The 20207-nt window shown below is 41.2% G+C and overlaps 1 protein-coding gene across 1 annotated transcript in view; it reads right to left on the reverse strand.

Moving 5' to 3' along the window:
* The window catches only part of dab1a (DAB adaptor protein 1a), a 350415-nt gene that overhangs the window by 238280 nt on the left and 91928 nt on the right, over window positions 1-20207 (reverse strand). The window contains exon 2 of the mRNA XM_063063449.1: window positions 14812-15025. Coding sequence (XP_062919519.1) covers window positions 14812-14878 — 67 coding nt within the window. The 5' untranslated portion in view covers window positions 14879-15025. The remainder of the gene's footprint in view (window positions 1-14811; window positions 15026-20207) is intronic.

The following is a 20207-nucleotide window of genomic DNA, read 5'->3' on the forward strand; positions in this document are numbered from 1 at the left end:
CCTCACCTGGAAGGAGTACTTGGGGAGTTGAACGGAGGTGATGGAGGAGGTGAATGGGCAGGTGTAGCACTTAGGTTGCTTGCAGGGACAAGTGCCTGGAGGGAGATTAGTGGGGAGGGATGGATGGACAAGGGATTTTCTATCACATGCTTTTTCTCCACATCACAGGAAAGTATGTGTAGGATCCTTGGCTTTTTAACTAACTCTACATACTCTCCTTATAAATTCACACCAAAAGCAGATGATCGGCTTGTTGGGTCTGGTTTCAAAAACTACTCACATTGATGAACTGAAAATATCCTTATTAAATGCAAGGATAATTTGTGAAATTAATCTATTAATTTAATTAACTTCAGAGATTAATCTCAAGCTAATTTCATTTGGGCACAGACCCATATTGCAAAGCTGCCAGTATTGACGATCCCATTTTAAAAGGTCACGGACGCATTGAATAGATGTTCCATCTTACGAATTGTTATGTACAAAATAAGATTACGCTGAATTGAATTTTTTTAAATTCAAACAATTTTAATGAAGACAATTCAAACCAATTAATCATTTTTCATTGAAAATCAGCCAAATAAATACAAAAGTACCTCTTCAAAAATGGTGAAGTATTTCTATTGATCCATCCAGAACTGCAGTACCCATTAAATGGACTATATTGCGAAGGAAACATTGATTTTGTTTGCCGTACAATTTTCAGTATGAATGAATATCATGACCACCCCAAGCTAATTGGTTGACAATATTTTGTTAATCAAAACCCTGCTAAATCCAGAGTCTCACTTCCTAAAACCAAAGGCTAAATTGAACTCCACCAAACTGGTTTTATTTGCTACACTGGTGCTTGCTTCATCATTGCTGAAGAAAACTGGCAGCCAAGTGCCAGCAATACAATAATTTATCAAACAAGGTCACCTCCCAGTTTCACCCGAAGCACTAGGTGTTAATGTGGGAGCATCAGATGTGGGTCTCATACCACTGTGTAAGTATGATGTCTTTATCCATTTGTTAAGTTTGAGGAACAATGATTACATCTACATATTGTCTTCTAAAATGTAAAGTGTACTTTTTCTACCACAGGCCAGCAATTAAGATTTAAAAATCAGCAATCCTTATCCCGATGGAAATGAAAGCTAACAATTGGTGACTGGCTGTTCGAAAGCTACATTAATACTGGTACTCAGCATTAATCCATGCATTCCATTTACTGCACAGACAAAATTATTGCATGCACACAACTTTGCTCATGGGACTGATGTTATACATAAAGGAAAATGCTTAAAACTGTCCAAAATACATAAAAATATTCCACAAATTGCTTCAATTACAGACATTTCCATACAGAGAAAACACCATTCAATTACAGAAACTTCCATAAAGAAAACACAGTAAAAGTTTGATGAATAATAATCTGAACTGTTAACCCTTAAACTGTTGAAAGGCCTGAGAAAAATCTTTTTTCTTTGAAATGTCAAATTCACTATGCAGTCTGATGCAGGTTAGGATATTATTTGTGCTGTAAAACAACATGGAGATTAGCAGCCAATTTACATGGCATTGATCAAACTTTATTCCTAAGAAACATTCTAAAAAATTTAAAAATGAGCTATTGTAACATTTTAAAGCAAATATTATGGCAAGCAACCACTTCAGTTTAGTTTTCCATCATCACCTTCACCATTTTCAACTTTCATTTTTACATTGGGCCAGCATCCCAGCTGCTCAGATTATTTGCTGGTGAGATTTGTGTTGGACCCTGACCTGCTGAGTCTCTTTCACATTTTGTGCCTTGCTCCAGATTTCAGCATCTGCAGTCTCTAATGTCTCCAATCTTCTATTGAAGTCTACCAAAAAATATCCTGGAAATTAGCCAGCCCTCAGGAATCACTTTTCAGGTCTGTTCGCACTGCAGTTACTCACCTAAGCTATTCTGTAAGCTCCGCTCAAAACCCTAACTTCTACCACCAAGAAAGGCAAGGAATATAGACACATCGGAAATCTGCAGGTTCCTCTTTAAGTTGTATACAATCCTGATTTGGAACAATATTGCTGATTATATACCTGTCCCTTCATTTTTGCTCTGTCTAAATCATCAATTTCCCCACTTCATTGTATTGTGGGTGTATCTCCACCTAAAGGATTGCAGATTCAAGAAGGCAGCTCACCACAATCTTCTTAAGGGTAATAGAGATGCACAATACATACGGTCTCCTCAGCCACACTTAGATCCAAAAAAAACCCCAAAAATATTTGCAGATGTTCCAAAAAGTTCTGTGATCGGCAACCTGCTGGGTGAATGGCGTGTATCTTACTGGTGAAAGTTACAACTATATTTTCTCAGTTATGCAGATTCCTTAAGAACTATGCATATATATCCATCATTGCCAAGCGGAAGATTTGTTTTTTAGCTTAAAACCTGTTAGGGAAATCATATGCTCAAGGCGAAACCAGCAGCACTATCAATTGAAAATCTGCAAATGCCGGAAATCCAAGCAACATACATAAAATGCTGAAGGAACTCAGCAGGCCAGGCAGCACCTTTGGAAAAGAGCTACCAGTTTCGAGCCAAGACCTTTCGGTAGGACTATATTAAGCTGTCTAGAACAGGCTCTGGGGCAATTGAAAGAATAGGTAGGAGTGACAGATGAACTGGCAGAGATAAAGGGAATATAATGGAATGGAGGAGAAGTCGAGAACAATGGGGTGATATGCTGACAGAATGAGTCAGGTGGAACAACATGGAAACAGTTCATATTCTACGAAAATCTGAGTGATGAGAGTGTGCTATGTACTAATACAATTTATTCAAGCAACACATCTTTAACTTCTGAATTTGGGACTGAAATACAGCATTAATGTCTGGGAGATATATGTTCTTAGAAATCAGGTCACATATCACCATAATTTAATGTGCTATGCAACCAGATTTCAATGTGAACAAAAATCAGGGACTTGCAGCTTTGATCTCAATCTTTGCTATTTCCATTCTGGATTCCTCAGTGATCTGCCGGAGAGCATACGGAGGACTGTGTACATGTGCAGTGGCAGGGAAATTCAACAATATGCAAAGTGTGCCTGCAAAGGCTTCAGGATTTTCATCTCCACTGGTGTGGCTTGTGCCAAATGCAGCCAGTTCCCACAACAAACAGACTTCCACTGTATCCTGAAGCCTGCAGAACAGGCTGCAGGATTCATATGGATCTCTTTATTGCTTTCACTGATGTCCTTCAGGGTCCACTGTAATCACAATTACAACCTCACACTTCCATCTGGCCAAAACTTGTGACCTCAGCCTGATCCATCACCATACCACCCATCAATCAACTGTTACTTAAACCTTATCCAAACCCTCCTCTCCCCAGGGTAATCAACATTCACCAACACTGTTGCTGGCAGCTCACCCTTATTTTGAACCACCCATAGATTCTCAAAGTTTCTCAACCCTAAGGGATCCTGTTCTCTGTGAACCCTTGGACCAGCTACGATCCTGCCTAAAGGATTTCCTTTGTGCAGTTGCCGAGAAAATTAACTCTATAATGTCAATACAGTGCACAAAGCCGTGATTGGTATAAATAAGTCTGGAATTTCCTAAGCCCCTGAATAAGATTGTATTTCTTCCCTCACTAACTCTCCTGATGTCAGACATACTTACTGTTGCAGTGAATCAGAATTTCCTTTCTGAAGTGAACAAGGGAGTTATCCCTGGCAGCATGACCACCTCTGTCTGCAGCGGCAGCATGACAGCTCGCAGGTCATCATGATTAACCACTGACACTACAGTGAATTCCAGCTGGTGATCAGTTCACTGAGCTTCCTTACTTATCATCAAAACTGATGGACGATGATGATCTGGGTGTGTACTGCTGATGCATGAACTCCAACATAAAGCGCACAGCTGAAGACTCTCCAGCGCATTAAAAAGCAAACGAAATAACTGCACAGACTCTGTTCTTTGCAGTGAAACTAACAGTCAGTGCCTTAAAAAGAATGTCAGTACTTTTATGTTGTTCCATTCATTGCTCTTGGCCTAAAACCGACAAGTGAATAGAACAGTGCCCAGCATTTGAAAGTTCTGATGAATGACAGGCTGTTTGGTAGAATAAATAGTAAGTCATCTTAGGATCCTCCAGACTTGACACCAGCTAGAGAAAATCACCATTCTATTATTGTCATCACTTACTTATCATTAGACAATGCAGATTAATGATGTTACTAACAAATACATTGTCTTTCAACTATGGGAAACTAACACTAAAGTTATCCAGGCAGAGACTGTACTGATCACTATAAACTGTGCAATACCTAACTACTCCTATGGCTTTGGAAACATTTTGATTATCAGATAACTACAGTATAATAGAATTGTAAACAACAGGAATTCTGCAGATGGTGGAAATTCAAGCAACACACATAAAAGTTGCTGGTGAACGCAGCAGGCCAGGCAGCATCTCTAGGAAGAGTACAGTCGACGTTTTCAGCCGAGACCCTTTGTCAGGACTAACTGAAGGAAGGGCTAGTAAGAGATTTGAAAGTTGGAGGGGGAGGGGGAGATACAAAATGATAGGAGAAGACAGGAGGGGGAGGGATTGAGCCCAGAGCTGGACAGGTGATAGGCAAAAGGGCTACGAGAGGATCATGGGACAGGAGGTCCAGGAAGAAAGACAAGGATGGGGGGGACCCAGAGGATGGGCAAGAGGTATATTCAGAGGGACAGAGGGAGAAAAAGGAGAGTGAGAGAAAGAATGTGTGTATAAAAATAAGTAACAGATGGGGTATGAGGGGGAGGTGGGGCATTAGCGGAAGTTAGAGAAGTCGATGTTCATGCCATCAGGTTGGAGGCTACCCAGACGGAATATAAGGTGTTGTTCCTCCAACCTGAGTGTGGCTTCATCCTTACAGTAGAGGAGGCCGTGGATTGGCATGTCAGAATGGGAATGAGATGTGGAATTAAAATGTGTGGCCACTGGGAGATCCTGCTTTCTCTGGCGGACAGAGCGTAGATGTTCAGCAAAGCAGTCTCCCAGTCTGCGTCGGGTCTCGCCAATATATAAAAGGCCACATCGGGAGCACCGGACGCAGTATATCACCCCAGCCGACTCACAGGTGAAGTGTTGCCTCACCTGGAAGGACTGTTTGGGGCCCTGAATGGTGGTAAGGGAGGAAGTGTAAGGGCATGTGTAGCACTTGTTCCGCTTACACGGATAAGTGCCAGGAGGGAGATCAGTGGGGAGGGATGGGGGGGACGAATGGACAAGGGAGTTGCGTAGGGAGCGATCCCTGCGGAATGCAGAGAGAGGGGGGGAGGGAAAGATGTGTTTAGTGGTGGGATCCCGTTGGAGGTGGCGGAAGTTACGGAGAATAAGATGTTGGACCCGGAGGCTGGTGGGGTGGTAGGTGAGGACCAGGGGAACCCTATTCCTAGTGGGGTGGCGGGAGGATGGAGTGAGAGCAGATGTACGTGAAATGGGGGAGATGCGTTTAAGAGCAGAGTTGATAGTGGAGGAAGGGAAGCCCCTTTCTTTAAAAAAGGAAGACATCTCCCTCATCCTAGAATGAAAAGCCTCATCCTGAGAGCAGATGTGGCGGAGACGGAGGAATTGCGAGAAGGGGATGGCGTTTTTGCAAGAGACAGGGTGAGAAGAGGAATAGTCCAGATAGCTGTGAGAGTCAGTAGGCTTATAGTAGACATCAGTGGATAAGCTGTCTCCAGAGACAGAGACAGAAAGATCTAGAAAGGGGAGGGAGGCTTCAGAACACTCTGCTCTCTACTCCCTCCGCACTAATCCTAACCTTATTATTAAACCTGCCGATAAGGCGGGTGCTGTTGTAGTCTGGCGTACTGACCTCTACCTTGCCGAGGCACAGCAACAACTCGCGGATACCTCCTCTTATTTACCCCTCGATCTTGACCCCACTAAGGAGCACCAGGCCATTGTCTCCCACACCATCACCGACTTTATCCGCTCAGGGGATCTCCCATCCACTGCTATCAACCTTATAGTTCCCACACCTCGCACTTCCCGTTTCTACCTCCTACCCAAGATCCACAAACCTGCCTATCCTGGCTGACCTATTGTCTCAGCTTGCTCCTGCCCCACTGAACTCGTTTCTGCATACCTCGACATGGTTTTATCCCCCCTTATTCAATCCCTTCCGACCTATGTTCGTGATACTTCCCACGCTCTTAAACTTTTCGATGATTTTAAGTTCCCTGGCCCCCACCGCTTTATTTTCACCATGGATGTCCAGTCTCTATATACTTCCATCCCCCATCAGGAAGGTCTCAAAGCTCTACGCTTCTTTTTGGATTCCAGACCTAATCAGTTCCCCTCTACCACCACCCTGCTCTGTCTAGCGGAATTAGTCCTTACTCTTAATAATTTCTCCTTTGGCTCCTCCCACTTCCTCCAAACTAAATGTGTAGCTATGGGCACCCGTATGGGTCCTAGCTATGCCTGCCTTTTTGTTGACTTTGTGGAACAATCTATGTTCCGTGCCTATTCTGGTATCTGTCCTCCATTTTTCCTTCGCTACATCGACGACTGCATTGGCGCTGCTTCCTGCACGCATGCAGAACTCGTTGACTTTATTAACTTTGCTTCCAACTTTCACCCTGCCCTCAAGTTTACCTGGTCCATTTCCGACACCTCCCTCCCCTTTCTAGATCTTTCTGTCTCTGTCTCTGGAGACAGCTTATCCACTGATGTCTACTGTAAGACTACTGACTCTCACAGCTATCTGGACTATTCCTCTTCTCACCCTGTCTCTTGCAAAAACGCCATCCCCTTCTCGCAATTCCTCCGTCTCCGCCACATCTGCTCTCAGGATGAGGCTTTTCATTCTAGGACGAGGGAGATGTCTTCCTTTTTTAAAGAAAGGGGCTTCCCTTCCTCCACTATCAACTCTGCTCTTAAACGCATCTCCCCCATTTCACGTACATCTGCTGTCACTCCATCCTCCCGCCACCCCACTAGGAATAGGGTTCCCCTGGTCCTCACCTACCACCCCACCAGCCTCCGGGTCCAACATATTATTCTCCGTAACTTCCGCCACCTCCAACGGGGTCCCACCACTAAGCACATCTTTCCCTCCTCCCCTCTCTCTGCATTCCGCAGGGATCGCTCCCAACGCAACTCCCTTGTCCATTCGTCCCCCCCATCCCTCCCCACTGATCTCCCCCCCTGGCACTTATCCGTGTAAGCGGAACAAGTGCTACACATGCCCTTACACTTCCTCCCTTACCACCATTCAGGGCCCCAAACAGTCCTTCCAGGTGAGGCAACACTTCACCTGTGAGTCGGCTGGGGTGATATATTGCGTCCGGTGCTCCCGATGTGGCCTTTTATATATTGGCGAGACCCGACGCAGACTGGGAGACCGCTTTGCTGAACATCTACGCTCTGTCCGCCAGAGAAAGCAGGATCTCCCAGTGGCCACACATTTTAATTCCACATCCCATTCCCATTCTGACATGTCTATCCACGGCCTCCTCTACTGTAAGGATGAAGCCACACTCAGGTTGGAGGAACAACACCTTATATTCCATCTGGGTAGCCTCCAACCTGATGGCATGAACATCGACTTCTCTAACTTCCGCTAATGCCCCACCTCCCCCTCATACCCCATCTGTTACTTATTTTTATACACACATTCTTTCTCTCACTCTCCTTTTTCTCCCTCTGTCCTTCTGAATATACCCCTTGCCCATCCTCTGGGTCCCCTCCCCCCCACCCCCCGTCTTTCTTCCCGGACCTCCTGTCCCATGATCCTCTCGCATCCCTTTTGCCTATCACCTGTCCAGCTCTCGGCTCCATCCCTCCCCCTCCTGTCTTCTCCTATCATTTTGTATCTTCCCCTCCCCCTCCAACTTTCAAATCCCTGACTCACTCTTCCTTCAGTTAGTCCTGACGAAGGGTTTCGGCCTGAAACATCGACTGCACCTCTTCCTAGAGATGCTGCCTGGCCTGCTGCGTTCACCAGCAACTTTTATAATAGAATTGTGCTGGATTCACAATGTCAGAATCCTCGGATCAATCTACTTCCATCTTCAGTGTTGTATTCAAATTCTATGAAGATTTTATCTTAAAATTTGATATTTAAGTCTTCAATTTAGGTTTAATTATTTAGAGCTACTGCGGGGAACAGGCCTTACTAGCCCAATGAGCTGCACATCACAGCAACCCAACTATTGAACACTAGCTTAATCACAGGACAATTTACAATGATCAATTAACATTCTTTTCAGTACGTCTTTGGACTGTGGGAGGAAACTGCAGCACGCAGGAGAAACCCACGCAGTCACAGGGAGAACATTCAAACTCTGCCACAATCAGAGACTTGGAATTATCCCTGATAATCCCTGGAGGGGCAGGTAGTGTTGAGAAAACAGAAAGGCTGCCAAAGGATTTAGAAAGATTTGGAGAATGGGCAAGAAAGTGGCAAATTAAATACAATGTTGGAAAATGCATTGTCATGCACTTTGGTAGAAGAGATAAATGTGCAGCCTATTTTCTAAATAGGGAGAAAGTCCAAGAATCTGAGATGCAAAGGGACTTGGGAGTCCTTGCGCAGAACACCCGAAGGGTTAACTTGCAGGTTGAGTCAGTGGTGAGGAAGGCAAATGCAGTGTCAGCATTCATTTCAAGAGCTCTAGAATATAGGTGCAGGGATATGATGCTGCGGCTTTATCAGGCACTGGTGAGGCCTCACCCAGAGCATTGTGAACAGTTTTGGGCTTCTCACCTAAGAAAAGATGTGTTGGCATTGGGGAGGGTCCAGAGGAGGTTCACAAGGACGATTCCAGGAATGAAAGGGTTATCATATGAGGAACATTTGATGGCTTTGGGCCTGTACTCGCTTAAGTTTAGAAGGATGAGAGGGGATCTCATTGAAACCTTTCAAATGTTGAAAGGCCTGGACAAGTAGATATGGAAAGGGGAGTCTAGGACAAGAGGGGACAGCCTCGGAATAGAAAGGTATCCATTAAATCAGAGATATGAGAAGCTTCTTTAGCCAGAGGGAAGTGAACTTGCGAAATTTGTTACCACAGGAAGCAGTGGAGGGCAGGTTGTTAGGTGTATGTAAGGTGGAGATTGATGGGTTCTTGATTGGCCACGACATCGAAAGTTATGGGGAGAAGGCCTTGGAGTAGAGCTGAGGAGGGGAAAATCAGTTTAGCCATGACTGAATGGCAGAGCCGATTCGATGGGCCAAATGGCCTAATTCTGCTCCTATGTCTTATGGTCATGGTTTTTTTATGTTGGCTCTATCAGCCACACAAATATGGTGACTGCAGAAGCTGAGGATTCTGCTGCAAGTGACTCACCTCGTGACTCCGCAGACTGATTTTATTACCTCAAGTCAAGTGTGTAATTTAACACTTCATATTTACCCTCTCAGGGCTGTAGTAATAGCCCTTGAGAAGTTCAAAAACATCCAAGATAAAACAAACCAATGGTTTCTCACGCACCATTATCAGCTTATTTCTTATTATTCCTATTCAGCTTATTCTTATTAATATATTTTATTGTCTTTAACAAAACTCACAATCCAGGGGACTAATAGGTCTGTATAACTCCCTTACTTTGTTATGGTGATAGCTTTACTGATGCTAATTATGATGTCCCTGCACTAAAGTTAACTTGTTGATTGTGCTTCTCCCTGTTTCTGTATCTTTTCTAAAACTATGGTAGTGCGTCCTGTATTTTTCTTCCTTCCACCAATGGCCAACTGGAGATTCAGAGTGTACCAGCCACATGATGCACAATAGCAAATCACTGAAGGCTCTTGGCCAACTCGTTACAAATCCATTACAAATAAAGGCATAGCTGGCAGTTATATAGAACTTTACTATTTGTGCATTGTCACCCCTAATCACACACAGCATTGCTTAGAAATACAGCACTGATCGCTGCTGCATCAAGTATAACTACACACAGCAGTCTGAGATCCTCCTCTGTAAGTACAACAATATTTCAAGTGGTTGACTTGTCCACCCATCATTCAAGGATGCTTATTAATGAGGATTTAAGTCCTTGAACCATGGATGCCATCTGACTTGCCTGCTTGCAAACATGGCTGACCTACTTTTGTAGCTTAAAGCTGGTTAGGAGAATCAGCAAAAAGAAAGGGAAGGCGGGAAATGTATGTGGGTGACAAACTTAAAAAGAAACTTACACATGGCAGAATTGAAGTGACAGACTGAGATCGGCTTTAGTCAATAATGCATGTTTTGAGCTAAATGGGTGTTGGAATACTTTCCAGTGCCCGTGTTTCACAAACTGCTGCACCCTTTGTAACTAAACACTTCTGGACATCTATCCCAATTTAACTCTTCGTGATGCAGACTTCATCACACGAACCTGCTATACCTCAACGTATTTCTTTGTCCCTACATCTTTGTCTCTACTAAACATGCTGAAACCATTTCCTTTTCCAAGATGATAATAAATAGATTACTGAACAATGCTATAAGGAAATGATGAATTGGACTGTCCGGAGTTCTAATATTACCATTATTACCAGTGGTTTTCCATTATAACGTTGTAAAATTTACTTCAGCCTTTGATTTGCTTAAGCAGGGAAGTAAAAGCCAAAATGCACTGGGCTTTTGGGCCAAGGCTGACCTTGCAAGAATGGTCAGCTGCAGGATGAAGTAATAAGGTACTTAATTAAAGGCATGCCTTTGCATACTAATTCTAAAGCTTCAGAGAACTTCAATCATTTGCTAATAGTATGGAAAATGGCAAGTTCTGCAAATGGAAACACGCTGGCGAGCATTGGCCTTTTTAACCAATACCAATGAGAGAGAAAATAAAATGAGACATAAATATAAATTGCACTTCATACAGCAGAAATCTTGCACAACAGCACAACTGGCCGACAGGACAACAAAGTAAATGTACCAATAAGTTATCTAGATCAAAACGGAAAAATAAAACTAATGCTATTTATAAGGAAACTTAATAAAAATCAGCATTGCAAAGCTATAACTTAACACTCCTGTGTTCCATATAATGAAGAAATATGGATTTCTATATAGAAAATAATATATTTGCAACTTATAATAAATAAAGGAATCCTATTTTTAATGTAACAGTCCTGTGATACAAATAGGATACTGCATACCTGTATCACATACTGTTGCATTGCATACAGAAATTGTCACGTGCCTCCTCGAGACTCATTCTCTATTGAATGACTCTATGACTAATTAAGTCAATAATAAAAGATGAGTTTGTAGTTACACTGTGACCATAACTGATCATTCTTCTAAGATCAGTTAATAAAAGTATACTGGAACTAATTACTATTTTATGATTTATATTATATTATATTATTGTTTCTCCTCATTGTTCAGATTTTCTACACACACACACAATCTTGAAAATCCTGTTTGAAAGGATGAAGGTGTTCTGAAGGACAGCACATTAATGACAAGAGAAAGATTAGAAGCAACTAGCTGAAAGAGATAGGAGCAAAATATTCCCATTAAATACATCACTGGGTCCTCAGGTCCAGGACTGATTACTGAAAAAAGGTGTACTATTGTTTATTTTCTTCCACAATCATGCACACCTTGTTCAGGCAACCACAGGCCAGGAGCTTACTGAGTAAAATGTTGTTAGAGTTCATCCACTCAAGACTAATGGAAAAGTCTGCGTACTCCCAGTCAATGCTTGTGTTTGAGATAATAGGGTTACTGCTGCTTCAAAGAATATGATTCATACCACATTCAGACTTTGAACCTGATATGCTTTTTTCACTTATTCATTTGATCGTTACCTAACGGTTTAGAACCTAGAGATAAAACTGGACCCTTCCATATGAAGGTTACAAAAATATATTGGCGAGTTGTTACTGAAAAGTTACTCATTATTCACCTCCTTTTCCACTCATTTGGTTTGTGTCTATCTACCTCATTGCTTCAATTTCTGATTCACACCTCTCAGTGTCTCTTGGACTGAGGGGGAGGCACTGAAAGGTCTCAGTCTTCAGGAATCCTAATATTTCAGTTACTGGCTCAGTTTTTAGTTTCATACAATCTATAACATTGGAAAACACACTTACATCCTATAAAACATAATTCTGCTTCTTGTGAAGCTTTCAAGTTTATTATAAAGTTCAAAGTAAATTTACTATTGCAGTATGTATATGTCACTATATACTACCCTGAGATTCATTTTCTTGTAGGCATTCACAGTAGAACTAAGAAATACAGTAGAATTAATGAAAAAGCACACACAAATGAAGATTGACAAAAACCAAATGTGCAAAAGAAGACAATCTGTGCAAATGCAAAAATTACTAATAAATAAATGCAGTAAGTAAATAAGTAATACCGAGAACATGAGTTGTAAATTCTTTGAAAGTGAGTCGATAGGTTATGGAATTGGTTCAGAGTCGAGATGAGTGAAGTGATTCACACTGTTTCAGGAGTCTGGCGGCTGAAGGGCTGTTTCTGAACCAGATGGTGTGCGACCTAAGGCTCCTGTACCTCTTTCCCTATGGCAGCAGCAAGAAGAGATCATTTGCCTGGATGGTGGGGGTTCCTGACGATGGATGCTGCTTTTTTTTTTGTGGCAATGCTCCTTGTAGATGTGCTCATGGGCCCTTGGTTTTGAATTGGGTGACTGATTTATTGAATGGCTGCATTTGATGAGGTGTAACAGGATAAAGATGACTGGGTGTTACCTCTGTAAATCTGGTTTGAAAGATACATGTCCTCCCCCTCTCAAGCCCCCCACTTCACCCCTCTCCCTCAACTCAAGGCAGGCGTGGTCAATTTTGTTTGCTTTGTTTTAAAGCAACCTTCATTACAGAGAAACCACGGTACAGAGAGGTGTAAAGCAGGACCAGATCAGTGACACACTGGAATTAAAATCTATCCTTTGAAGGAGTATGCATCCTATGGAAAGACTATTTTTAAACCATTCATTATGAATATTAATGAAGATACAGAGGGCTGACTGAACAACCACAGAATTGCTTTATCACAAGCAATTCCATATTGAAAGAACTGGAAACAGGCTCACTCATTCAAATTAATTTTACAGAGTTTTATACAATTGAAAGAAGATAATTAATTCATGATTTTAGCCAGATTTATATTTTAGACTTTGGATAAAAAGGAAGCTCCTATTACCTTACCCAAAGCCATATTTCTTTACAGATCTTGCAGAGTTCTTCATTAAACAGGAAATCATTAAAAGGATCTGATTTTAACTTCAATTGGAAAGCTGGTGGCAACAGACCTTTGAAGCAGTCAGTCAGATGGCCAGTAGATTTTGAATGGTGGGCTTTATTTGAATTTCACTTGGCAGTTATACTGCAACTCGAATCTACCAACGACCCTGGCAATGGCTTCATCCACTATGGTCACTCACAGTGACAGAATCAGAGGAAAAGAGGAAATGTATTTATTCTGTTTTAACACAGCCACAGGATGAGTTTAATTTGCCCTTAAAATTCACAGACAGTGAATCCCATTTTTGATATAACATAACAAATAGAAAATGCTAGAGGAACTCAGCAGGTCGTGCAGCATCTGAGGAATAAACAGTTGATGATTTGGGCCACGACCCTTCTTCAGGACAGGAAAGGAAAGGGGAAGACACCAGAATAAGAAGATGGGGAAGGAGAAGGCTTTCCAGCTTGAGGGTGATAGGCAAAGACATGTTGGAAGGGGAGGGGATGAAGAGAGAAGCTGGGAGGTGATAGGTGGAAAAATTAAAATGCTGAAGTAGAAAGAATCTGAAATGAGAGGAGAATAGACCATGGGAGAAAGGGAAGAAGGAAGGGCACTGATAATTTTTCCCCTCCCCCCCTTCCTTTTTCTTTTATTCCCCACTCAGTCTCCCTTTGCATCTTTTTTTCCCCTCACCTGCCCATCACTCTCTGGTGCCCCTTCTAGCTTAAAGTCTTCCCTTTCCTGCTAACCTCTGTACTGGCTTCTTCCCCTTCTCAAGTCCTAAAGACGGGCCTCAGCCGAAAATGTGAACTGTTTATCCCTTTCCATAGATGGTGCTTGACCAGCTGATTTCCTCCAGGATCTTATATGTGTTACTCTGGATTTTCAGCATCGGCAGAATCTCTTGTGTTTTTGATATAAAGCAGTTTTTAATTCAACTGTTCAAAAGATAAACATGTTTACTCTGAAAGATTTTCTGGACATATGGTTCAAACTATTACTAATTTGGTCAGAAGCATATATCAACATTTATATGAAAAGATCACTTTATGAAAAGATCACAAAATAACATACTTCCAGGACAATAAGTAATTAGTCAATGTGATGGCTTGTCTTCAAGCAATATCCTCCCTGAACTTCCCACCTGAAAGGCACGCCGGCTGGGCTTTGGCCCCAGAGATTGCATCCAACCTTTGTACATCAGACAACCTTTGCTCTTTGCATGTGAGCCCAGAATCAGAGCACTGAGAAGCTTACCAATCATAAAGGGCACAACCCAACTCAGTTCAGTCTTGACCTTATTCAACTGTTCAAACAGAGTCCAGGTAATCACTGGAGATCAGCCAGCACAAGGCATCTGGTTGATTTGCTTCTAAGCCTGGATAAGTGACACCGAGACCACTTATTAGCACCGTCTCCCTATCTGAGATTAGTAAATTCCACATTAGAAATATTATTAAATCCACAAGGCCATTTCTTAAAAACAACTATTATTAAGAATGGCAGAGCAGCTTTACAGCAGTGTAAAGTATGTGAATCACGGCTTTAAGGGTTATTTTTTAATACAGTGAGACCTCAATTAGACCACCTGGACAGGCAAAGCAACAGGAACCTACCTTTCTTTTTGGATTCCTTTCTTGTGCCGGCTCTGACAACCTGTTGAACTTCTGTCTCCGTTGACATCCTAGTTATTACTCTGTCCTCTTCACACACTTCGCATACGCAGGCTCAATGTCGCACTCAGGTTCATTTATGAAAACTCTGTGAAAGTAGGTACCAGTCCAGACACTTCTATCCCAGGGAGCACATTTCACTTATTTCTGCTGAGGGCTGCAAGAGAGAAGAAACATTATGACTTTGGAGTACACATAAAATGGGATAATTTTTTCTACAAGAATGAGAACATTCGCATGCAATTCATTTTGATTGTATTTGTTTCGAAGAATACTGTTTAGTTCAACTAACATTTGAGATGTGCAGCACAGTAATGGGCCCTTTGGCACTACTTGTTCGGGCTGACTGTGATGCCTATCAATGCTAACTCTAACTTGCCAGAATCTCCCTAATCCTTTCCTATCCAAGTAACTGTCCAAATGTCCAGTTAACATAACGGTACCCACCTCTCCCAATTTTTCTGGAGCTTGTTCCAAAGAATGGCAGATCCCATGTGTGAAACAATTTCCCCTCAGATCTCCTTCAATATTTCCCCCTCTCGCCTTAAACCTGTGCCCTCTAGCCTAAAACTCCACAACCCTAGGAGAAAAGATTTTGACTACTCTATCAATAGCCCTCATTATTTTGCCCTCTGCCTCTTATAACTAAGCCAATTTTTAGATTAGATTAGATTAGATTCAACTTTACTGTCATTGAGCCGAGTACAGATACAAAGCCAATGAAATGCATTTAGCATCTGACCAGAAATGCAAAGAATAGTGTTAATTACAAAATAACTGCAAATAAAAAAGTGCTACAGCACAGAAATATAAAAGTACTGAGACAGTACAATATGGGTGCAATACTGCTTAGCGCTGTGATGAGAGGTTTAGCAGTGTCACAGCCTCAGGGAAGAAGCTCTTCCTGTACCTGTTGGTGCGGGAGCGGAGGCTCCTGTAGCACCTACTGGATGGGAGGAGAGTAAAAAGTCCATGGTTAGGGTGAGATGCATCCCTGATAATGCTTCCCTGTCCAGGCAGTGTTTATGGCAGATGTATTCAATGGTGGGCAATTGGGTGCCGATAATCCGCTGGGCAGTTTTCACCACACGCTGGAGTGCTTTGCGGTCCAATACGGGATAATTGCCATACCACACTGAGATGCAGTTGGTGAGTATGCTCTCAATGGTACAGTGGTAAAAGTCCATCAGTATCCTGGGACAGAGGTGAGCTTTCTTCATGCTCCGCTGGAAATGAAGGCCCTGTTGCGCCTTTTTGATCAGGATGGAGGAGTTCAGGGACCAGGTGAGATCCTCGGAAATGTGGACACCAAGGAATTTTGGATCCAGTTTGTCATCACAACTTAAATTCCACGTGCTTTAACTTTCTGAAACATCTTATTATGTAGAACTTGGTCAAAAGTCTTTCTAAATCTATGCTTACCACATTTACCTTCATCAATTTTCTCTATTATCTTCACAACTGCACAAAATCACACTGACTCCTCCTGATCAGTCCCTGCCTTTCCAAATGAACATGAATCCCCTACAATTTTTCCAATAATTTCTCTTCAATTGATGTAAGGCTCACTGGTCTACAGTTCCTTGGTTTATCCCTATTGGCCCTTTTGAATAACGGAACAACATTAATTATCCTCCAGACATCTGGTACCTCACCCATGCAAAGATACAAAAAATCTCCAATAGTGCCCCAGCAGTTTCCCCTCTTGTTTCCCATAGCATCTTGGGACAGATTCTATCAAGCCCTGGGGATTTATCCATCTTAATGTATGCAAATATCTTTTCTGGTCTTCTTTTCTTTTTCTTTTCATTTTTACTCAGTGTATTTAGAACTATATTTTAATAATTGCCATATTCTCCATAAAATTACTTAATGATTTTCTGTTCTTTCCCCTCTTCTGTATTGGGAACCATGATTTTCAGAACAGTAGTGAATATAGTTCCTTCACATTCTGAGCAGTGGAAAAGCAATTAGGAGCAGAGATCCCAGTTACTTCTTTATCTTTATCTATTTTACAATATTCCAAGTTTTGAAGCATTAAGATAAATCACAATACCTCCACTGCCATTTTGGATATGGTCATTTAACTCAGCAAAGGCATAGAATCAAATTAGGACCTTGTACAAATTAATTAAGAAAACCATAGAGAAATGTCTAACAGGGCGTAGTAAAAGAGAATGTACTAACTAGTGATGGTGTGTGAGCTAATAATGAATATTTAATAAAATAAAACTTTGCTTTCCAATCATGTTGAGAATATTTTGATTTTCTTTATTAATATTCAGATCATTGCTGCACATCCAAGAAAACACAATTCTTGGTTAATTAATACCATTACCTCTCCAGGAAAGCACAAACTACAACAATGGACAGAAATATCACTGTTGATCGTTGACTCATTTGTATATAACAGTATTTCATTATTCTTAATAATCAACAAATAGATTACACATCTAATTATAAGCAGCGAGTCTATGTGTTCACTTAAAATACAAATACACGATAAAGGCGCTTACTAAAATATTCTAAGGATTCTACAGCACACAGCAAAAAGCAATCCAACCACATCAGAATTTATTTGATGATGATGATGAAATAGTGAGTGATCCTTGCTGTCAACCTCAGACCATTTATTATTCCATGTGACATACCTGCAAGGTTGCATTAACTGCAGCAATCAGTATGACCATGTTCATTATGCTGTTACCAAAGAAAGTTCTGTTTAACAGAGGACGCAGCTTGACCATCATTATCATTGGTGAAGGACAAACACAAAATACCCAGATGACTTTTATTTTTGGTGTTTTTTTTCATATACTACATGTTGCACTTTGATATAGAGTCAAATTGTAAGTGAAAGTAGTAACAAGGTTCTTAAAAAAAACAGGAAATTTTATTTTAGCAGCCATTGCTTTGTGTCATAGAGAGAGAAGACAGTGCAAGAGAAAATTAAAATGCAAGTGGGAAAATTACATTGTAGTTTTATCATTGGAGAAATACGAAAGAAAGCATACATTACTGACCAGATTAATGTCAATAAATTAGAAGATAAGCAATAATGCAGAAAGAATGGGCTTTACTTATTTCCTGTCAGAAGTCTAAGGTGTGATCATTTCACTGCAGTGCCTCTAGATTATAAAAAGCTAAAATGGGTTATAAGATTATATTTTGATTATTGAAAAGGAGAGGAAAGGTTTTCAACAATAATAGCGTATCTCTAACTAAACCTCATTTAAAAAAGAACCTGTGAGACAGAACATATCGCAGACAATATGATTTCTTGAGCCTTCTTTACCCTGCAATGGGATTATGGCTAATTCCAGATTTGTTCTCAATTCTACAGTACTCCTTGGCCAATGCCTGTAGCCCTTTATTCTCTTTTGGCCATGACTACTGTCTCTTTATTTACTCAACAATATAATGTCCACAGCAGTATGGACAGATTCACAACTTTTTGAGAAGGAATTCCTCTGCACTTCACCCTTAAATAGTTAACCAAACCCCCAAATTCCAGAATGCTCTTGAAGGTAAAATATCCTCAGAACATCCACCCTATCTTTCCCTCAGAATAATATATGTAATGAAATAACCTCTCACTCTTATGAACACCAAATTTTATTTTTCATTACGAGTCAAACCGCATCCCATGATTTTTGAATCTTTGCAAAACACTCTGAAAGGCCAGTTTATTCAAAACCAAAAATCTCTATGCCATGGCCTAGATGTAGGCCTAGCAAAACCCTGGTAAGTTGGAGCAAGAGTTCCCTACACTTGTATTCAGACCATCTGTGATAAAATTCAACATTCCATTACCCTTCTTAATTACTTGCTGTACTTGCGTATCATCTTTTGGTTCTTTTTCCACCCTACTTTTTCTTAAATAATAATCAATTGTGTAATACTATTTAGATAATGGAGCTTTTAATATTTTCCGAATGTGAAAAATGTTACATTTCCCCTCATTATATTCCACCTGTTCTCTATTTTGGCTTCTTACTTCAAAGTTCAAAGTACATTCATTATCAAAGTATGCATACACAATACAATCTTGAGATTGGTCTCCTTACAGGCAGCCACAAAACAAAGAAACCAAAAGAACCCATTAAAAAGAAGACAGTCAACCCCCGCAATGTGCAGGGAGGAAAAAAAAATGAATCATGCAAACAATAAAAGAAAACAAATAACATTCAGAATGAAAGTGAGTCCATAGACGCAAAACCCAGCACAGGCCACAGCCTCAGTTCAGCGCAGAGCCGAGTAAACATCATGGAGCAGGCCCAGTGTTTAAATCATCCAAACATCGGGTCGTTCCTCGCCCTATGACCTGGGCTCTGTCACTTCAATATGCTCTGGGCCTGGATCCCGCCACCTGTTTCAGCCCATACATGACCTTTCCAAATCAGCTGGCGCTTAGATCAATCAAACTTCGGGTCTTGCCTTGCTCTCGGTTTGGTGGATGGGCCTTGCCTCAGCTCACCATGATTCTATTTTAACCTTGCTCACTTCGACCCTCGACTCTGCCTCGCCTCCGCTCGCTTCGATCATTTTTACTGCTTTGAGTTCACTTTGTATTCTCCTCAGGACTTATTTTCCCACCTACCTTTGTACTGAGTGCAAACTTGCATGTATTATGTTTTGTACTTTGTTCTGTTATTAAATATCAAATTTCATCAGAACCTAGGACACACGACTAGTTAGTCTCCCAATCTGAAAATGACCCATTTATCACTACTCCCTTCTTTTTGTTAATTAATTCTCTGTTGAAATAGCTATATTATCTTCAAACCCAAGATTCTTAATTTGTAATATAATATTTCATATGGAAATTAATTAACTGCTTTTCACAAAACCATCTATACCATAATAACAGAAAATGTTGGGAAGTGATGTCCCAGTTCTTAAGAAAGGTCTCTGGCCTAAAACATTAATCTGATTCTCATTCCACAGACGCTGCCTCTCCTTCTGAATGTTTCCAGCATTTTCCTTTTTTATTTCAGATTTCCAGCACCTGTAGTTATTTTTGATATGCCAAAATACTGTAGCCACTGGCTTCTCTAGAATTATGAAGCACAGAAACAGATACTTTGGCCCAACTCCTCCATGTTGACCAAGGTTAGTCCCATTTGCCTGCATTTGATCCAACTCTCTGTAAAATTTCCATCCATGTATTTGTCTAAACATCTAAAAATTGCAGTTGTACTCGTTCAACCACTTCCTCTGGAAATTTGTTCTAGAATCCACCATCACTTGTATGAAAATGTTCCCCTGTGGTCCCTTTCAAATTATTCCCTTCTTACCTGTCACCTATACCCTCTAGTTTTCAATCCACCTACTCTGAG

The sequence above is a fragment of the Mobula hypostoma genome, chromosome 12 (assembly GCF_963921235.1).
Source record: "Mobula hypostoma chromosome 12, sMobHyp1.1, whole genome shotgun sequence".
In the NCBI taxonomy this organism is placed as follows: Eukaryota; Metazoa; Chordata; class Chondrichthyes; order Myliobatiformes; family Myliobatidae; genus Mobula; species Mobula hypostoma.